General features: G+C 36.9%; 1 protein-coding gene across 2 annotated transcripts in view; it reads left to right on the top strand.

Moving 5' to 3' along the window:
* Positions 1-529: 529 nt before the first annotated feature.
* LOC134744179 (pH-sensitive chloride channel 2-like) overlaps positions 530-23,082 on the top strand; it is a 31,164-nt gene continuing 8,611 nt past the window's right edge. The window contains exons 1-4 of one of the 2 annotated variants that reach the window (XM_063677895.1): positions 530-720; positions 20,548-20,746; positions 21,639-21,951; positions 22,708-22,869. In XM_063677895.1, the coding sequence (XP_063533965.1) occupies positions 650-720; positions 20,548-20,746; positions 21,639-21,951; positions 22,708-22,869 (745 nt within the window). In that variant the 5' untranslated portion in view covers positions 530-649. The remainder of the gene's footprint in view (positions 721-20,547; positions 20,747-21,638; positions 21,952-22,707; positions 22,870-23,082) is intronic. The other variant, XM_063677896.1, reaches the window with a different exon arrangement.

The raw sequence follows: 23,082 nt of genomic DNA, 5'->3' as shown, positions 1-23,082 counted from the left end.
CTTCTCTTGAATAAAGTTCAACTTCGTATAGAAAGAACGGAATTAACAATGTATTGGGATAAACGACCTGCACAGCAGTTGTTTTCTTAAATATAGCCTGGTGACTGGTGAGGCCCTGTGTACAAAATATTGTTCAGTAACAAGATTCCAAATTCAAAAATAAAACATGATCCTGGAAATAGGATACCTAGAGCTGTGCACTGTCCGTATCCGTATAATTTTTTAGCGATTATCTGGCTATCTACTTCTGCTACTTGCTATACCTGCAACGCACATGAGTGTATTTGTCCAAATACTTGTGTTTCATCTTTCCTTAATTTCGCAAACGAAAGTGATGGAGCTGTTATTTGTGCAAAAAACTTAAATACAATGCGTTGCGGCCGTTGCGGGCAAAGGAAGGCCAATTTCGTCCCGAAAAGAATACTAAAGAGTTATCAGAAGCACGTGATCACATACTCATCGCGCTTTAGAAATGATCGTTCAAAGCGGGCGGTAAAAGCTCGTATGCGACAGAACAGAAGGTGCGCGAGCGCAATACAACCTTTGCCGGCGGAGGTTCGATCAATTAAGATTCAAACAGTAGTGGCAAGACTATCTCGCGCAGCGGTCGGCTCGCGCAGGCGCGACGCGTTCCACTCTCAAGTCCAACATGAATGCAAGAACTATTTTAATATTGTTATTTTATATTTGTAAACATACTGATGCCCAGAAACCGGCTATGTAAGTTCCTTTTTCGTGCATTTTGAACTTTGCTTTTCGTAAGTGTTTACAGAGTAAGTACAGCATTATTTTATTTATTTCATTACTAACAAATGTAATATCTCAACATCTGAACACATTCTGTAACTCTTAAGTGTGACATAATCATAGGAAATGCCACCCCGTGCAATTAAATAAATGGTAAATTGATTCCGATTAAAATCAACATTGCATAGTCTTTACCGCAAATTAAAGTGATTAACGGAAAATTCAAATAAATGTGGTCTCCGTACGATAGTAATATTTTAGTGTAAGGCTTACTTTATCTCATGCTGTAAAATTACGTACAAATTACACAAAGATAATGGTAAATTTAGAAATTCTGCAGATAAAAATAACATCTGTATCGGTAATAAAACTAAGAAACTTACACACGTCCGCGGAACATGACATGAAATTTAATTGATACGGGAGTCAATCATTGACGGTAAAACAATGGGCAGTATAGGCGCTCTTACCTGGGCGCATTTGACTGACCTAACCAATTCCTGTGCTGTAGGCTAACCAGTATAAGTCAGTCTTTTTGAATAAGTAGTGTTCGTCTCTCACAAAAAACTTAGGCAGATGCAATATTAGATTTGCAGTTAGGGACATCTCGTTTTAACGTCTGATTCTCGGATGCAGTTTCGCAATCAGGGGAACCGAAAGTAATAACTAAATCAATTATAATCTTCGTTCTCCTGTCACCGTAAGCTTGAGAACCCGGCAATTGACTACGCTATTTGAAGTTGAGTAATCCCCGGATTCAGTAGTAAAAAAAACGATTGTCAGAAAAATAAGTGGTACAAATGTAGCATCGTGGTTTTCCCAATCAGATGAATGGGTTTTGATTTTTTTGGACGAAGGCATTTCGATTTTCTATTTATTTAAATTACTTCGCGCCATTTTTTCCATGAGGTAAATGCTCGTTGAAGAAACTTATGCCAGTTAGAATAACGTAACTTCAATACATTTACGAGCGTGACTAATATCCTTATTTATCAAAATTAATCACTGTCTCAGAAGACTACATGCGCCGGCAGATAACATTTAGCCTTTGTGATGCAGAGCGGTACCAAGAATAAACTTTGTTACATACTTATAAAATCAACGGTTTACTGTATAATCAGAAGTAGAAGTAGCTACTCGACGATATCTACCTACTCCGATCATCTGATCTGATCTGCACGTAATTCAGGTGCGGTAGGTATACTGCATACAAGTTTCTATCTTATATTAGTTATATTAGCGTCCTCATGCTGCCATGCCAGGGGTCCGCTTTTCGGTTTTTCCGCAATCCAGCGTTTCATAAGGTCTCACTTCTGCAGCTGACTGAGCCTAATTCATTACAGACAAGGTTCATTGGTAACCCGTCCGCAGTGGTTTAGCTGCAAAAAAAGATTCTTTTCAATACTGGTGCAATACCTATCCTCACATCGTCTCCTATCCCGTTGGTCACTGGACGTAATATGTCTGTAGGTAATAGGAGACAACGCGATCTCGCCCACCTCGTTCTTATTAGTTTAAGAGTCCTGAAGATTAGATGAGAAAGTACTTGATGACAATGATGACTGTGCACAAACAAAAAAGTTTTTACAGGAACCCATTTGAAACAAAGAAAAATACACAGTATTTCTAGGAGAAAAAGCATTTTATACGCTTGTGTGACCTAGGATTACACTTGACCGACGGGCGGTGTCTGCCCATTTAATCTAGCTCTCCTTGCGATTCCTTTTAAGTCATGGCATCTTTTAACGCACTACGTTAAAATATAATAAAATTACGATCTCGACTGATTACAGAAATATGTATTAACAATTATTTTACTAGAAAAATAAATAAGACCCTTAACTTATGACGTTGAAGTCCATCAACCCTTTAACGGTCCAGATTATAAGAAATCCTCTATTCAAGCCTTATTGCCACCTCATACTTAGTCCTAAAAAACTTATAGTTCTTGTTTTTAGTATGGAGACAGTTTGAGTCCCGGGGAAGGAAATAGCATAGTTATACATATTATAAGCAGAATCATAAGAAAAAAATACAAAAGATGACGTTATAGAGTGGTAATTTTTATAATAATGGTTCCATCCTGTAAGTCTGATCCAAACATGTACGCGATCGTAGAACATACATCTTTATATATATAAAAAAAACAACTATTGTTTTTAAAACGATCTCGAAGATTCCTATTGTATCACAAGGGCAACCTGAATGTTCTCATTTTTGTCTTGCTCGTGAAAAGGTATGATTTGCATGATGATGATGAAAGTGTCAATAAAGTACCTATTATGCGGAATGAAATTTGGACTAAGTTCAATGCCGTATCAAATAAATAAAAACATCGTTGTTTTTATTAGTACCTTTAATAATGCATTTAACAACGTTAAATGAAAGAAAAACTACTCTGATGCGAGATGCATTACGGCAGTTCTGTGCATGGTTCTTTATCCATCGCTGCCGTACAGATGTTAGCATTTTATTTAGTACCTCCCAATTTTATCTTCCTTAGCAAAACTATTTAGAAAACTTCCTATGCTCGACAATCTCGACATATTACACGTTCTTGTTATTGTCTGTTGGATCATTAAAAATAATAGTTACCTTGCTACGAGTATTAATTTTTAGTGATACATGATTATTTACCAATAAATCGCATACTTCATTCAAAAACCGTTGTTTTTTTATTTATTTTTCGACTAAGTTGTGTTTTCTAAGTTACTTTGAGATTTTTCGGAGACTGTGACTACTGTGAGATCGTCTGTCGATATCCATGTCTATAAGACTATTTTTCAATAGCTTTGCTTTTTTTTTAAATATTTATTAAGAAACCAACAGTCTTATAAAACAGATGGATGCTACGCAAATTTATCATTTTAAAAATGAACCCTAGTTTGATCAAATTGTCGTTTTCATACGTCCCTATATTGTAAATTTCATCGACCTTGCTAGAGCCGTTTTTGAGAAATTATTAAAAAACGTATGCAAATGTACCTATCTGAAAAAATATGATAGATTATTTGCCGCTACTGTATTGTATTGTACCTATATGACCTTTTATTGCAAATGTTTATGCAATGTTGACCAATTAGTAATCCCTTTTGGGGGGTCACTACTTCTTTTTTTCCAAGAAGGGTGGAATAAAAAGTATATTATTTAAAAATTAATGTAGGTACCCAAATTACTAATTCCACGCAGACGAAGTCCCGGGCAAAAGATAATTTCAAGATTCCAATGCTCATGCAACTTACCAGATAATTTATGTTTCGATAAATATTTATTAACGTTTTGTGAAATATTGTCCCATAATACTTATTTATTTACATCCAAACTCTCAAAACTTTGTCCAAATCTTATTCCGCATAGGTACTGTTACTCTGCAGTGACAAATGGTTTTAACGGACGATGATGAGATATAATAATACCTATAGCTGTTATGGTAATGGATGCTCAGGAAATCCACAAATGTTCTCAAATTTTATTGATATTCCTAAGTAGGTAGGCAATTATTGTAGTACCTATTTACCTAAGTAATTTCGCATTAAAATAAAAGTAAGGGGGGTTTTGTTGATTATAATTAATTAATATAATAATTCTTTTATATTTTATTTCTTATTTTCATTTCATTTATTTATTTTTCATTCAATAAGCACTAACAGCTAAACCTTACGTGCTAATTGGCATTATAATTAATTCTTAATGGCTAACATGCATTAATTTCTAAAAACAAAAAGATAGACATACAAATTGCAACTTAACTTAAGTAAATAAGATTTCATTAATTTAAACCGGAATAAATGTCATATACAAAAATCACATTACATGTATTACATAATTATTTTTAAGAAAAAACAATTAAAACGAATTAATAAATTAAATTAAATGGCAACTGTATAATTTTAAATAATAGCTAATGTCAAATCACTCGATATTAAATTTAAATTAATCTGTTAAGAATGTAAAAATGTCAAATCGAAAAAAGCAATAGTTATTTATATATATAAACTTAGTTATTTAAAATTCCCAATATTATACCATAAACTTAATGCTAAATGATGGAGCTAACGATACTTTCAATATAGCGACAGGATGCAGCTAGGAACTTGGTCTCGGTTGTTAAAAACATATCAAGTTGGTCATCGCTGTCCAAGATATCGTCTGCGCTTGGTGAAGGGGAAAGTTAGCAAGCGTGTGAGTTCGGGCTGGTTGGGACAGCGAAGAGACCGCGGCGTCGAAGACGTAGCACTTTAGCGGTGAGACGGGGGACACGGAAGGTTGTTTGCGATAATAATTGAGGGTTAGTTATTGCCCCTCGTATTAATTGTACGAAATATTTGACTAGATATATGCTTCTGCGAGATTCGAGTGACGTGTAATCTACCATACCTAACACGAATAGTGTTGGATATAGTTGTGGATAATAGCCGTATAATTACATTGTTATTAAATTAAACACATTTAATTTTTAACAAGCAGAAACGTCTGCGATCGATGCTATTAAGCTTAGAATAAATTTAAAAGTGGAAAAATTACTGCCTTGGGTGAGACTTGAACTCACAGCCTCTGGATCCAGACTTCTGGGCTTTTAAATTTAAACACATTTGTTTTGAATTAATCAGCATTTCAATAATTGTATCAAGTGAGCAACAAACAGCCTTCGGGGCGTCGCGCTTTTTGTGCTGCACTAAAGAAAAGTAGCCATTCGTGACGCGCGCCGCGCGCCGTACCTACCGATCTCATTCTACTGTCCTATTGTACTTGCCATTACATGAGCGTGGTCGAGTGGTCACGAGAAATGGTCATAATTAACGGGATAATTATTATATACGTTGTTTTGACGTAGACAATACTTCCCAGAGAGAGAGAACGGTACAGACAAATGGACACGATGGATGGAAATGAAATGGGATACTGGAAGGGTAGGTAGGTAGAAAGCGTACTAATGGTAGCGTACTTACCCAGAATACGCTAACCCTTACCGACAAAAAGCACGCATGTGGCATGTGCCGATACTTTCACAGCTTGGAATTAAATACATTGTCTGCCCTAGTACGAGAACTTCGGAGTTCAGCAGAGTTACTGGAGTCTGATAGACAGAACTTTAGTTTACGTGGTGAATAAAATATTGCAAGTAACAACATACAGCAGTACAAAAATACAAACAAACCGTACTACTACATACTTGTTACTATACCTATGTCTCATATCTCCTCATAGGATTAGGTAGGTACGTAATACTGATTTGCCAGCATACCTACACATACGCAACCTCCAATATACCCACAACCTGTCGGCATCGGTTCATTTATTTCTTTGGCTTTTAAAAAAATTGGTCATATAGTATTGGTCAACGAGGAAGAGGAGTGTTAGGGTCGGCAACGCGCGTGTAATATCTCCGGTGTTGCAGGCGTCCATAGGCTACGGTAACTGCTTACCATCAGGCGGGCCGTATGCTTGATTGCCACCGACGTGGTATAAATATAGTTTGCAATGAAAAGTGGAAAGCAAGAGAACCTCCGCTAACCAGATGCTCAGACTAAAGCTACCTGTGATACCTGTCAACCAAATTGTATGAAGCGGCGTGGGAAACGACAGTTCGAGGCCAATGGAGACAAATAATCAACAGCAAAAAATAAAATATTTATTAAAACAATTTGATTTGTTTCCTTATTTTAACGGTATTTTGGCCATCAAACCACCAGATTGTGTAATAAAGTACAACGATACCGCCCATTTCATTATCATTGATAACGTAACGTCACTTTATTATCCATCACTGTTTACAATATCATCGTCTTAATTATACACGGTGTCGCTTTCAGTTTGAAACAAACGAAAGCCAATGATAGAGGACTTTTAGCTACCGATTTGAGTGATTTGACCGTCATGTTGATATATTCAGCGAATATTTAATGGTTTCAGAGAAATCATCGATTATAATATGTTCCTACTAAAACATGCTAACGATACTTTTGTAACATGATTATTACAAAAAATATGAGCGTACTTAAGTTGAATATGCCTTTATAAAATAATGGTCTGATCACTTAAATCTAATATACCTTTATTAACAGATTTGACTTAACTCTGTTCTGATGGTTATCAATGTATAATTTGTATTTCGCTAAAACAGAATGGGTATCATACCAATACCTTATCCCCTACGAGATTGTTCGTTGCAACATCTTGTGTTTTATGTCGTGTCCACGTTAAAACCGCCACTTAACGTCCCCAGCATAGGTAACTATAAATAATTTACTTACTCATATAAAATTACTCCATGGATAGTAACGTTTATGTCCGTTTATTAAAAGCCTCCACTTTTTTGTCCCAAGGTTCACAAATTCAGCAGGTACCATTGCTAAATTTGTGTAGATTTTGCTCTTTTATAATATAAAAACACAAGCACTAGTACGTATGTGTAAGTACATTTTGAGGCATCTTATCCTAGGATTAATTTGTACACTCGTACTCGACTCAACAGATTATCTTTTGTCAGGTCAGCTAATCTTTTAATTACGTTTTTAAGCCTCGTGTCGAGGTGTCTATGGGCCATGCGAGAAATAATATTTAATATATATAACGTAGGTATTATATATATATAATATTTGTTATACTGTTACTTCTAATTATTATCTTAATTTATTTATTTTCGCCCTCTTTTATAAATTTATTGACTTTCCCTTTCCTCTAGTCTATTGTACGCTGTGCTATATTTGTCTACCGTTCTTCATCAATTCTCATCTACTCAAAGGTTAACTGGAAGAAATCCCTTAAAGGGATAAGTTCGCCTTTGTACTGCCTATTCTGTGCCATATTTGTGTTCTGTGTTTTGTTCAATAAAGAGTTTATACATACATACACACATTATAATAAGATTGTACACCCTGAAACCCGGCCACGCATGATGTCAATCTTTTAAATGAATGTACATTTTCAAGCAGCAATTAATTTGTGGTTATCAAACTACATAATGAAATTTGAAAAATAAAGTACCTATATTTTTTTGCCCGCGGTCTTTTCACAGACTTTACCAAATTTTACCATTAAAAACTATTTTATTATTTTAAATTATATAAACCAAAATGTACCTTATTACATTCTCTTTTCACAATACCTAACATTTTTCTGATTGTGTTCAGATTGAGATAGTTCTGAGGTGTTTTAACTGGTGAATTTGGCTTTTTGCCAAAAAAAGCCTCCTATATAAAAACAACGTTCACTGCTTGGAGTAGAAAGTTTTCCTGGCTACCTCAAGTAGAAAAGAGTTTCAAAAAGCATGTTTTTGGTAAGATGAAATTCTAATAAGCATAAAACAGCTTATGAAAATATAATACCTAGTTATTTGTGCAACAAGAGAGGAAAGTTGGTTTTTCTTGCGAATGTTTATTTTGAGTCCCGAGAAAGCGAAAGAGTATAATTGAATCACGAGCGAGGCGAGTGATTCTAAGTTAGAATCTTGAGCGTAGCGAGGGACTCAAAAACACGAAATGTAGAAAAACTTTGCTCTCGTGTTGCACATATAATTTTTCAACTCAGTAGTGAGAACATATTAAAGGGTTAAAATGTAATTCAAATTACACAGAGTAATACAGATAAACAAAAAAAAGAAAAAAAAAACCGAATTTGTAATAGAAGTATGAAGTTGCAGTTCATGGCCTTCACTAAATTAAAAAGCTACTTTGTTTCACTCCCTGGAGTGAGGAAAGTCGCACTTTCGTGCCCCCGCTTGTGTGGTACGGGTACGACACGGTCTGCTAATTCGCCGTGACCGCATATTAGCGACCGCCGCAAGTTCCGGACATGCTCTTCAATGCTTCAAGATAAATGCTTGGGCTGTTCCAAACGCTGAATTCGATTACCTACTCAGTCAGTGAGTTTAAACGTGATCTCTGGTTACACACGGTTGTTACGGATCGCGTGGTCAAGTTATACTGTGCATGAGTTTTGTGATCTACGGAGTAACGGAGTGATTAGTGCTAGGAACTTCCCTGTATTTCCTTATCGGAACTAGTATAACGGTGAACAAAAGCGGCGATAAGAAGACAGCGCGCTAACTACTATAAAACCTATATTACTAACTCTGTTTAAGTACTTCTTATCTACCTTCCGATCCTCTCGACGACGTTCCTCTCGAGTCTCGAATACAAACCAAATACAAACGCAATTTTGACTTGTCTGATAAATACTCAAAATGGAAGGGAAGGTCCCATTTTAAGCGGTGAATTACTTGAATTAACAAAATGAATGTAATACTCGTAATGGGGGAGTCCCGTAAAAGCTTATTGTATCTGGCGCTCTCGACAATGATGCCCAATTCGAGTTTAAGTTATTCGATCTGTTTCCGATATGATACTGATCAGCTAATGTCAAGTGACGTTTTTGGTTGAATAAATGTCACTTTTGAAACTGACGGATCAGTATCATATCGGATACAGATCGAATAACTAAAACTCGAATTGGCCTGAAAGTTTCATTGTTATTTGTTATGTAGGGAATTCTACAATGATGTAGAATCAATAGACAAATGACGAGTCGCTTAACTTCAAACTCGGGTAAATCCATGTGTCAGAACTGTCAGATTATGCGATTTTGGTATGTGCTGAGAGGGTCGAATGGATTTACCCGAGTATGAAGTTAAGCGACACAAATACTGAATCAAACAATTTGACAGTTGTAAGGAGAATAAAATACACGTTTTTGTTGCCCACTGCTCCTTCCTTTACATATTATATGGTTGAAAAGTTTTAGCCATGGTTCAAATGAACTCAAACTAGATTTGGCAGCAGTCTTTCATTGTGAAGTTTATCACTATCAAACTAGCTTCTAGTCTCTTTAGCTCTACAGCGTCATTATATGGTATAATTTTACCATCACCTGCTTATTAGCAACCATAAAATAATAATATATAAATTGTTAATGCCTATGTAAGTAGTATACCATCGCCCACACTGTTAACTGTACATCGGCAAACCTTATTACAAAACGCGTGAGGTCCACGGTCCACCGATGGACAGTTAAGAGTGTTGCTGTTTGTACATGCAAGAGTAATGAAAATAGGACTCTTTATATTGAAATGTCCGTATAGTCACCCGTTTTCTCTGCTTTTAAGCGTGTAATATAATTATGTGACTAGCTATAATGCCAAACGCTTTTGTATCGTGCTTTCAAATATCAATATCATTTATATGGTAACTAATGTTCTAATGAATGAATGAATGATTCTTTATTCAGGCAATAGACCCATTACACACAATACAATAAAACATAAAAAGAAATACGGTAAAAATAAAATAGAATAAAAATAAAATAAAATAAAAACTCACTAAAAACTAAATAATTAAACTACTTACGGTTCGGTTGCTGATGCGCGGACAACCAATGCAGGAAAAACGCATTTTGGTAAATGTTTTCATTTACTGTCACAATAAGCCTATTATTAGAAATGCGTACCCTGTTCCTGAACGACGCTATTCGGTTTCTAATAATGGCAAAGAAGTCAGGTACCCTGGCTTCAACAAACATCGCTGACGCACTGCAGAACCGTGGTTGTTTGGTCAGAATTCGCAAGGCGTCATTGTACTGTACTCTAAGGATGCTGTAAGCTTTTCGTGTATATTTCGTCCATAGTTGGCAAGTATAAAAACATTGGCAATATGCCCGAAATAATTCTAAATAGATATTTCACGATTATTCCTTAGCTTAGCACCATATTTACCGTCTATGTTTAGCCCTTTGGTTGACTGGTAGGGAATAAATATTCTGCCATTTGTACATTTTATGTATCTACCTATTATGTGATTTATGACTCAGAAGTCTCAGAACGAGCCCGCCGCTGTATATGTAGATGTACTACCAACACAAGTGGTTGAACTGACGGAGAGTCTATTCCATTCGTTCGTAATGACGCGGCCACTAAAGGTCCTAATTTATATTGCATGAAAACAAAATCTGTTAATAAACATTTTCCTTATTAATTAATATATGTAGTATATAGGTCAGGGAAGTGTACCTATCTGTGAGGTTCTATAAAATTGCTCTTTATGTTCTAAATAATACATTTAAAAAAATATGCAGGTGCATAAAGTGGTCTGATGGAGTGACACTCATGGACAGTGCCAAACCGTTACATCAGAGGCTCGTTCAAAATACCCATACAGGACAAGCTAACGGAAACACGACTCCGATGGTATGGTCATGTCATGAGAAGGCCGGAGGACCACATGACTAGGAAGATGCTAGTGTGTGAAAAAGCCGAAGAAGAGTGGACGACGCCGACTTACATGGATGTCCGTAGTTCAGAGAGACCTAGAGAATAAGAATATACACCCAACGACGACCCGGAACAGATACAACTGGAGAAAATTGATTAGGAGAGCCGACCCCAAATAAAAATGGGATAAGGCCTGAAGAAGAAGAATTGACATTGAGATTGACAATAAAATCCACATAAAATCAGTTGTTAATGAAGTCGATTAAAATTAAATTTTTCGAAAGATTACCATAAAATCGGCAGAGTAGATACTTAAATGTGCAGGAAGCGAGAAAACTCGTTCAATGCCACTTTGGTAGTGACATTAATCTTGCTCAGTTAATTAGACGTATTTTTTAAACCTACGTAGTCGCCTTCCAAAACATACCCAATTGCGTTTTGAGGAAATTATTACTTGGGGCATAATTAAACACACTTGTTTTAAATAATGTAATGTGTACTTACTATCTATTTGAAGTCATCCGGTGTATACCTATTACCTACCCTTATCTATATAGTTTGCTTTGCAATATCTTAACCAAAAAAATATTACAATGGTTTATGAATGTTTTGCCAAGTCATTTTAAAAGCCCATTAAAGGCTAAATCCTAGAAACAAAAATTCGCAATTACCACGAGGACGGAAAAATAACTACGTATTAGTAAGTATGAATATTCAACACGACGGTTATACGATATTGTTGTGATGACTATGAAGTAACTGCATCATTAGGCTTGTCGATCGGAAGACAATATTGTGGCAATATTGACAGGCGGTCGTGGCAGCCATTCTGATGCAGATAGGTGCGCGCACTATGCCAAGCTACGTAATTCACAAAACGTCCATGTCTTAACTACAAACTCATTATACTACCAGTATAACTGGACTGGACCCCAGTAGGACTGCTCCAAATATAGGAAAGATGGTATTCCGTTGTGTCTATCTACTTTTCACGCGGTGACCCAAATTTGAGACCAGACTTAGCACTATACACACCTAACAATTTATCACAACCCCCAGAGATAAGGGTTTAGTTGAAATCTGTCACTCTAATAACAAATATGTAGTTGCCTCGTCATCGCCCACGAGATTTCATTCTGATTGCGACTTGCAGCAGTTGCAGCAGTAGGAAACGGGCGATGTCACTGTTGTTGTTGTTGTCGTTAATAAAATGGGTAAGTGCATGTTGTTATATAACTGTGTCACGTGGACCTCATTATACTGGCTAGCTCATACGGTGCACTCGAAATATGAAGAGAAAGAACGCCCGTCTTATCGACCTGTAAACATAACGTAGATCAAATTTTAATCTAAATATCTCGCACTTTATGTTTTTTTAATAAAGTCCATTTATGTTCGTCAACCTTCAATTATCACAGTCGTTTCCCTGGATATACATGATTTACATAAAATGAATGTTTAACTAGGTGTAACTTAACACTTCATTTCCAAACCGATTTCCTCACCATGCATCCTTAAGACCTTGCAGAGGAGGTAAATAAATAAAATATGCGAAATTGTCGCTGCACACCGGTCTCTTGTTTTGTTTAATGTTAGGTAACTGTGTTGACGTATTGCAGGACCGATATTCAAAACTTTTTTAAGCGATTTTAAAAATTGAGGTTTGTTTATTTACGAGACGCAACCGACTAGAATATTTTTGTTTGGCTTCTGCCTTGATTTGCCTTACTTTGCCTTGTGGTGAAGGTTTTATGGAACCTATGAGGAGTCGTCGATTTAGGTTTAGGTACCTATTTATTTCAGCCGCATACTTAATTATATGTTATATGTATCGTATCAGAGTTCTTGTAAGAATCTCACGATTATCGTGGATACTGAATTAGAACTCTGTTTAGTTACCGATAATTACTCAATAGACATGTCCTGAAACTTATTTATAATAGAAACTGTTAATGAGTTTGTCTGCTGGTAGTCGTGCGTGACTGCCGTTGCGGTGTGGATCATCCATATTATCGCTTATTAGCGATAAGTAAACTTGATTTGAGTTGTGATATTCCTGGCTAAATTTAACTCTAACTGTACCTGACCAATTGTGAATATCGAGTATGACCTTTTGCCACTGAGTTACAAAAAGTTAATACTTACCTACTAGAATACTCGGTGCGCACAACTCTCGAATTTATTTATAGGACAATTTTGGCATGACAGACTTTGTCATTGCATATAACAAACCGATCTCAGAATCGATATGCAAAATCTTTAGGACTAAACACATGTTCAATATGTGGCTCTACGATATTGAATCGTGTCAAGGTGTTCCGAAGAGCGGAGGCTGCGTAGGTGATTAATCGTGCCGACACTGCCGACAGCACCAATATTTATGATAACCATGGTTTATAGGAGCGGAAAGATAACCTAGCTATCTCTGTCAAACAATGATGACGGAGGTAGTTAGACTAGTTAGGCACCAACGTTGAGTCCACCGTTCCTTTTCAGTCAGAACTTTAATCAAAGTATTTACAATGCATGTGCTCGAAAAGTGCGTTTCCTACGGAGCCATATCATGCGGAAAGTACTACTTTTCCGCACTAGTGCTTTTTGTTTTAATTTTTTTTTTTACAGTACATATACTTTCTCGCACTAGTGCGGAAAAGAGCACTTTTCGTGCATATGTCGAAAGTTTAAAGGGCCATATGTACTGTAAAACGTACGTGCGAATAGGTAATTTGCAACTCGTGTCGATTTAAAACACTCCTTTTAATAATTAAACTTATTTGCCATGATATGTTTTTTTATTTACTCGCACAATTCATAGTAAAACATTGTATGATACACGTGCGTAAAGATGATTTCCGACTCGTATTCCTTTATACACTCGCTCGCTTTGCTCGCTCTGGAATAAAATTCCACTCGTCGGAATTCATACACTTTCCGCACTTGTTGCATAATAGTTATTTGTTATACAAGGGTGCAAAGTTGTATTTTACCCGCGAGTGTAGAATTGAAACACGAGCAAGCGAAAGGATTCTATAGGTGAACCACGAGCGAAGCGAGTGGTTCTAAAATAGAATCCTGAGCGTAGCGAGTGTTTCAACACACGAGAGGTAAAATACATTTGCGCCCGAGTGTAACACAAAACTTTTCACCTCACTATAGCGAGGAAAGTGCAACATCCACAGGCGTTAGATCATCTTCATCACTGGAATCACTCATTTCGTTACGATATTATAACAGAAAACTCTGGAAGTTGTGTATTTTTACGCGAGTCGGTGAGAAAAGGTTTTAAGTAAAAATTTGTTGACAATGTTGACATTTCTGATGAAATTTAATGTCAATCGATGCGTTTTGAAATTGCATCGACTCAACTTGTGCGTTCAGAATTATATTTAACATCATTATAAAAAAACTAACGTTTCTTATGGAATTTTAAGGTTTATGACTTAAAATCATTAAATAAAGCTAAATTTGGTATTTTTTATTAGATTCTCAAACCATTTATTTAATGATAATTAATATCGAACGAACCATTATCATGATTGTTTTACGTTTTGTTATCTGTCAAGCTACTTAAACACGCTCCATCCAAGGTCAAATTACTTTCCCCACTAGTGGATAAAACGCGTTTTTCCCCGCTTGTATTGAAGGATAAACGACAACTTTCCGAGCTAGTGAGGGGAAATAGTTATACAAGGGTGCAAAGTTGTATTTTACCGGCGAGTGTGGAATTGAAACACGAGTAAGCGAAAGGATTCTATAGTTCTAAAATAGAATCCTGAGCGTAGTGAGTACGAGAAGTAAAATACATTTGCACCTGTGTGTAACACAAAACTTTTCCCCTCACTAAAGCGAGGAAAACGCAACATCCACAGGCGTTAGATCATCTTCATCACTTGAATCACTCATTTTTTTACGATATTATAACAGAAAACTCTGGAAGTTATGTATTTTTACGGGTCGGAGTCGATGAGAATTTTTTTGTTTACAATGTTGACATTTCTGACGATGCGTTTTGAAATTGCATCGACTCAACTTGTGCGTTCAGAATTACATTCAACATCATTAAAAAAAAACAAATGTTTTTTATGGAATTTTAAGGTTTATTACTTAAAATCATTAAATAAAGCTAAATTTGGTATTTTTTATTAAATTCTCAAATCATTTATTTACATTAATAATTAATATCGAACGAACCATTATTATGAGCGTCTTACGTTTTGTTATCTGTCAAAAGCTACTTAAACACGCTATATCCAAGGTCAAATTACTTTTCCCACTAGTGGATAAAATGCGTTTTTCCCCGCTTGTTTTAAAGGATAAAAGACGGCTTTCCGAGCTAGTGAGGGGAAATAGTTATTTGTTATACAAGGGTGCAAAGTAGTATTTTACCCGCGAGTGTTTCAACACACGAGAAGTAAACACGCTCCAAGGTCAAATTACTTTCCCCACTAGTGGATAAAATGAGTTTTTTTTACCCGTTTGTTTCAAAGGATGAAAGACGGCTTTCCGAGCTAGTGAGGGGAAAAAACTATACTCATCCTTTGCTTTTGGGTGCTAGTACTACTGCTAAGTGTACGACAAAAATAGTATGATTCTCTCTGTCTATGTTTGAAATGAGACAGCCCTTTAACAAACTATAAAATTATCTATTGGAGGTCTAGGGAGATGGTAGGTAATTAGTTACTGAAACTTACCTAGCTACCTACCTCTGACCAACAAAAGCAGTGACAGCGTGAGCGTGACACATTACGTTTTCTGAATTGTTTACACAAACCTGTAATTATTTTGGCAATTATCTGTAACAACGTGGTACTTTTATTTCGTACTTGTTTATTTGAAACCATTTGTCATTTACAGCTTATTATGATAACCATTTAAACCCCCATTACCGCTGCTACAGAAGTTTATTTTATCAGTAGTGTCAATATATATAGCTACGGACAGTTTTTACATACTGAATTATTTTTATTACCGAGGTAACAAGAAGTTCCCAGTTAATTTGGTTGTTTCTCCGAGACACTTACTAACGTTACCTACCTCCATCAATTGTCCATCTAGCTCCACTGCGAGTAGCTGGAGCTAAACAAGATAACCTTGCATAAACCCTGGTTTAGCAATCCCAATCCAAACACTATTTCTAATATATTATGCATGTTTACTGTTTAATCCTCTACTACCCAGATATGATAAAAATTAAAACCTCTTTGTGGTGGACTGGTGGTATTTGCCGACTCGACCGCAAACAATTGTGTTCTTTAAATTGAACTTAAAACTTTCAGCACGAGCCTTATTATCTTTTCTTTGCTTTGCGTTCGTTAAGTGATGGGAATTTGTAAGAAAGGTTTATTAATCCGAATTTAATACATCTGGGTTTCATTTAATTTCAGGTCTGGGGTATTTTAAGAGATCAAGAAAGTAGCCAAATATTGTTGCTTACATAACATTAATTAGTCATATGTATTAGTGGTTCATAATGCAAATAAAATTATGCGTCAGTTTTCTTGAATACATAATACCTACAACGTAGACATTAAATAATTACAGGATAGTTATTATAATGACGCAACTAAGTAAGTACCACAATTTTATTATATTGGCTTTGAATCTCTCTCAATCATATTACTTATTTATTTGAAATGGCTTACTATAATGATATACCTACACGTCACGTCACGTCACGTCACTACTTTGAACGGTAATAAGGATCCCTTAGCTAGACTGTGTCCGTATACAGAAAAGGTTCTTAGGTATAATGAATAAGGTGCTTTTTAGGGTTCCGTACTCAAAGGGTAAAACTAAGACTTCACTGGCCGTCTGTCTGTCACCAGGCTGTATCTCATGAACGGTGATAGCTAGACAGTTGAAATTTTCACTGCAGATGATGTATTTCTGTTGCCGCTATAACAAATAAAAATTAAATTTGTACGGAACCCTTGGTGGGCGAGTCCGACTCGCACTTGGCCGGGTTTTTTTAGTAGGTAAGTAGGTATTTGGGTCGCCTTAAGAATTTCATATAGGTACAATCATCGTACGGTCAGTCAATTGAACGGAATATTTAAAAAAAATGTGTTGTAGTTATAACAAGGGCATATATCCTTTATGTTGTCTTCACTATAGGTAATGCGTTTAAATTATCAGATTTCAACCAACAGCTAAATCAGTCAAGTTGGTCTTCAAATGTCTCGCAATAGAAACCTTTACTAATACAACTAAAAATTAAAAGCTTGTTAAAGCAGGGAACGTAAATTTGTACAATGGTGTAAGTACAGCACACTTTTACCTTACCTCTCTAATGTGTACGTAGCGGGCGGCTTAGGCTTAATCTTAAAGCAAATCTTAGCGAATTGGTTCATAATGTTATCAGCCAAAGTAAATATTAGCATTTTTGTCGTCAGCGGCTCCCACTGCGACCTTGTTCACCACGAATTGATATATTAGCCAGGCACCGATACCTACCTATCAGCAAATAACATAGCTCAGAGGGCCTTACTTTAGGATGAAAAGGGACGACCGCATTCTCCATACAAACATAGTCCCCATTTTCCTCTCCAGATATTAACATTGTAAAAAAATATTTACAATGCATGTGCTCGAAAAGTGCGTTTCCTAGGGAACCATATATCATGCGGAAAGTACTACTTTTCCGCACTAGTGCTGTTTGTTTTCAATTTTTTTTTTACAGTATGTACTGCGATATGTATGTTGCTACTTTCTCGCACTAGTGCGGAAAAGAGCACTTTTCCACACTAGTGCTATTTGTTTTCAATTTTTTTAATAATTAAACTTATTTGCCATTATATGTTTTTTTTATTTACTCGCACAATGCATAGTAAAACATTGTATGATATACGTGCGTAAAGATGATTTCCGACTCGTATTCCTTTATACACTCGCTCGTTTTGCTCGCTCGTGAATAAAATTCCACTCGTCGGAAATCATACACTTTCCGCACTTGTTGCATAAATAGCTATTTTACGCAATTTGATATATTTTATTCACAGTTATCTCGTTAGCCCGCTTGTTTTTTTTTTTTTCATTATTTTATTATAAGTAGGAGCTTTTAAAAATTTGTGCGGAATTAGTTTTTCGCTCTTCGCTCATTACTCTTGTAAAAATCAGCTATATTTAATTTATTTTGTTTTACCTTATTATATTGAATTTGTTTTGTAATGTACCTAATATTAAGTTTACTGTGGATATACTTAATAGTGTCCGAAATAAAAGCATTTTTAATTTAATATTTAATAAATTGTGTAAAAATATTTTCCATAATGTCAATATCCAGGGAGAAAAAAGACTCCGTTTGTATCGAGAAGCGGTCGTCCACTATCCTCTTAAGGGAAACATCCTAGTCCAAAGAGTAAAGTAAGTATATACTCGTAGGTACCTAATCCCAATAGTTGACAGGCCGCGTTGTCATCTCTATGGCTTTGAATTATGTTTGAAGTTAGCAACTATTGGGACAGACTGGAACACTCACGATTTGAGAACTATGGCAATTAATTGTGATAATAAATTGTTAGGAAAAATTATGGGCCCATAACCTGAACCCATATCTAATAGTCTGGTTTTCGGTACACCTGTAAATTAAACTTACATGGAAAAAGTATGAGAAAGTCTGCAGAGATTTTGACAGCACACGCAGTGCCAGTGTTATTTATACGTCATAATTTCACAGAAGTTTGTCGTTCAAAATAACACCTGCTTTTCTTGGTCTAACTCTGTTAACGTTACCCTTTTTAAATGCAATATTGCGATACACTAAAATGATTATAATAAAGTTTAAGGCGCGAAAAACGTGTTCTTGCAAACCTTACTGTAACATTATAAATGCTAAGTACATATGTATTTGTTAGTCAAATCTCTGCAACCGTGTACATTCGTGATAAAGCATACTCCGTACTTAGATAAATAAATATGAGTAACACCAAGTATGATAAACATGCACGCAGGGATTTATGTGTAAATCCGAATACCTGTACTTACCGACTAATTCAAACACAATGTTATTTTTTACGGTTCCGTACCCCAAAAGGAAAAAAACGGAACCCTTACAGGATCAGTTTGTTGTCCGTCCGTCCGTCTGTCTGTCAAGACCCTTCTCTGGAACGCGTGGAGGTATCAAGTTTAAAGCAAAACCATACACCTACTCATTGCAGGTCTACTTTCCCTAGAAGCTGTGAAAATATCAAATTTCTAAGTTAACGTAAAAAAAGATACGGCCGTTTATGCCGCAAAAAACGTAAATTTCGACAAGAGAATCAAAATTGATAGGGTACTTCCCGTTGACCTAGAACTGAAATTTGGCAAGTAATATCGTCTTACACTACAAAAAATACAGGGAAAAAATCTGAAAACTAAATTTGTAAAAAATAAAAATAAATAAAAATACTTATGTGATAAATTTGTACGGAACCCTCGGTGGGCCCTCGGTGAACCCTCGCACCTGGCCGGTTTTCACCTATAAACGGTATAGGGTAAAAACGTCTTAGTGTCAGTCAGCATAATTCCAGTCCATAATTTGTCGAATCCATTGCTTGAAAATAAGATTGACGGTGGCAGCTATTGAGACAGTGGGACATTTCACTTTATTAGATAAGGAAAAAAAGTGTTATTATGGAACCCTTGGGGTGCGAGTCCGAATCACACTTGGCCGGTTTTTACATACCTACATATAGTTACAGTACATGTATGTAGATTTCTCCTACAATTGAATTTGACTTTATGTGTAAATAACTTATAACCCTATATTTATAATTTTACTACTTACTTCATAATTTCCGAGTATTTAAAATACCTGTGACTTACAGATGGCCAGACAGACATATCGAACTAACTAAGGATTTTACCAATTTAGCTACGGAACCTAAAAAAATTCAACTGTGAATTTTTTTCTACTTAGGTCTTCTAACATAAATATTTTTCACTTTGCTCTGGAGTGTGCACATCTTATTTACCTACTAGAGCTATAATTATTGTGAATTAAGCTATAATGAAATCTTCCAACTGTAGCTAGGTACCTGTATGCAATGAGTATTTCCTCATAATTTTCCAAAAAGGAAGACAAAATGAATAATGTATATGACTTGCTTTTAGTGCTAATTCTTATAAATGACTTACCATTGGGTAACTGGAAACTTAGACCTAAGTACCGACCTTTTTGTGCTTCATCGTACTCATTTATGTGCGGTCTGGGTCTTCCTTAGTCATAGTCACAGTTCTAAGCGGTAAAGACTTAAAGGATATCGTTCACTGGATATAACCAAACGGAGACGCCTTGTCTGTAATTTTCTGTACAAAACAGTGCCGATTTTTGCGGGGGAAGGGCACGTCAACAACGTACAACAAGGGTACGTAACGTAAAAATAGACATGTCAGATAAACGTCAGTCCATACATTGTGTATATATGTGACCATTGGCCGATTATTTTCGACAGAGGGGAACGCCTGTTAATGGCTACTCTATTAGGTTATATCCTCTAAGGGTAATGATGATGCATGTCACATTAAACGCTGCTTAAGACGATAGTGTATATACGCCTCTATTTTGCTTTATCAGCCCAAACTACTTAATAAAAACTTGATATTTGTTATTGCAGCCCGGTGCCGGCGCCGGTGGAATGCCCATCGCTGGAAAACGGCGACAGTTACACACAGTCAGAGTTCCTGTCGCGGCTAGCACACGAGTGCCGGTACGACCGCCTGCTGCTGCCCACATACCAGACCCCTACCGACGTGGTGTACGTGCACGCCAGCGCCTACGTGTACTTCATCCAGCCCGCGGAAGCGCATGATTTGGTATGTAGCGCCACAGTCCCAAACTACTTGGGACTGTAAGTGGGTTGGTGCAAGTGGCGCTAAACCGTTCCTCCGATTGTTTCCTGTCTACCTACAAGTAGTGTACCTATAGATACCCCCTTATTCATAAACGTCTACTAAAGTTGACAAGCCGCTAATAATCGTTTGTCCCTTTCCATCATACCAATACGTCGGAAAGGGACAAACGATTATTAGCGGCTTGTTAACTTTAGTAGACGTTTATGAATAAGGGGGTTAGTTCCTGCCGCGGTAAGCCCATTAATGCCGTTACGACCACTTGCTACTGCTTACCTACGTGACGCCTACCGATGTGGTGTGTATATGCACGCCAGCTCCTAATATACGTCTACTATATCCAGCCCGCGGAGGCGCATTATGTGCTATGTAGCACCAGAGTCAACAAACCATTACCATGAGTTCATTACTTGTTGTCGTGGTTCCTGTTTCGGCTATAACATGGTGCTGCTGTCTACTTCACTAGTCCAGGTGACTTTGGTTAATAGGTAAAGGCAGAAACAAACGTACCGCATATAGTTAGCCCCCGAACTTCACCTTTAACCAAAAAATCGTCCGCTAATTGACATAGGCGGCGATACTTTCTTAAAGCACTTTATACTTTATTGTACTGGTGCACTTGAGTAAATTCAACTTCCACAAAATACTTGAAAATAACTATCAGACTAGTTGAGTCCACAGGATATTCGGTACCATTCTGACAGGGACACCAGCGCATGAAACACGAGCCAGGCATATGCGACATGTGCGTCTTAGCTGCCTACATAATTGTAGGTAGGTTAGGTACTACCTTGGTACTACATAACACATATATACCTTCCTATTACTACCTATTATAGCAAAACATCTTTTTCAGAATTTCAAATTGCATTTCCTCCTGCAACTAAGATGGACCGATGCTCGGCTTGCCTACGCTCTTTACTCTCCTGAGCGCACTAAAATCATCGGCGAAAACGATTTACGGCAGCGGATATGGGTCCCCCACCTGTACATGTCCAATGAGCAGTCGTCCAGCCTCATGGGGACGGACAGCAAGGATGTGCTGATCTCCATAGCACCTGATGGGGAGGTGCTGTTCAGCCGACGCATGCAAGCAGTGCTCTATTGCTGGATGAACCTGCAGAAGTTCCCGTTTGACGACCAAACTTGTTCGATGAATCTCGAAAGCTGTGAGTATCGAGTACCCAGTTCATGCTTTATCCGATGTCCTTAAATTATACGGGAAAGATCAATTACAAAACTTAACATTTTTGTATGGCCCAATACAGTAGGTACCTATATACTATAGTAGTAGGTAACAGCTAAAAAACAATTTACCTATGCCCTACCTATCAGTTGTATTTAAAAAATATACTAGGTATTCACCTATTATATGTGGGTACCTAGGTACCAGGTACCTGTTACATAATAAGGAAAATTTAACCAGACACTACTAAGGAATTTTAATGTTATAATATGTACTTGTATTTAATGACTACTTTTGATTGATCTTCTTATATAGGTGTCATCATCTTCCTCGCGTTGTTCCGGCATTTTGCCACGGCTCATGGGAGCCTGCGGTTCGCTTGGCAACTTATCCCAAGAATTGGCTTAGGCACCAGTTTTTACGAAAGCGACTGCCATCTGACCTTCCAATCCAACCTAGAGGGTGTACTAGGTCTTATTGGGATTAGTCCGGTGTCCTCACGATGTTTTCCTTCACCGAAAAGCGACTGATAAATATCTAATGGCGGGGTTTGAACCCACAACCTCCGGATTGCAAGTCGCACGCTCTTACCGCTAGGCCACCAGCGCTTCTTCATTTCATCTTTTTCATTTTCTTATGAAATATAGGTGTACATTTGTGTAACTTTACCTGTACCTACGTAGTACGTAGCAGCGTAGTGACTTGTGCATTGCATTATTGCTTGCTGTTATATGTTCAGGGAAATACAATGCATCAAGTTTGCGCATCATGTGGGAAAGAGACAACCCCGTGCACCTCTCGTCTGAACTGCATCTCACGGAGTACTCGCTCATTGACTACTGGACCAATGAATCAGTCGTTCGAGGCGATATTGTAAACATGCGGCTGGGGGGAGGTAGATGTAATGTCCTTTATTTATGTTTGTGGCGTCATTACAGGGTGTTGTTACGCCTAGATGATACCTGCCTACACATGCCATGTAGAGTAGTCGAGTACCGTCTCAGGAACGTGTCATACTAAGAGTTTTTGATATACCTATATAGGTACTCAAGGATCTAGGTTTTTCCGTTTTATTATGGCAAAACCTGGGATGCAAAATGTCAAATGATAGCAA

This window comes from Cydia strobilella, chromosome 9 (assembly GCF_947568885.1).
Source record: "Cydia strobilella chromosome 9, ilCydStro3.1, whole genome shotgun sequence".
NCBI classification, from domain to species: domain Eukaryota; kingdom Metazoa; phylum Arthropoda; class Insecta; order Lepidoptera; family Tortricidae; genus Cydia; species Cydia strobilella.
This window is presented reverse-complemented; position numbering and strand designations above follow the sequence as displayed.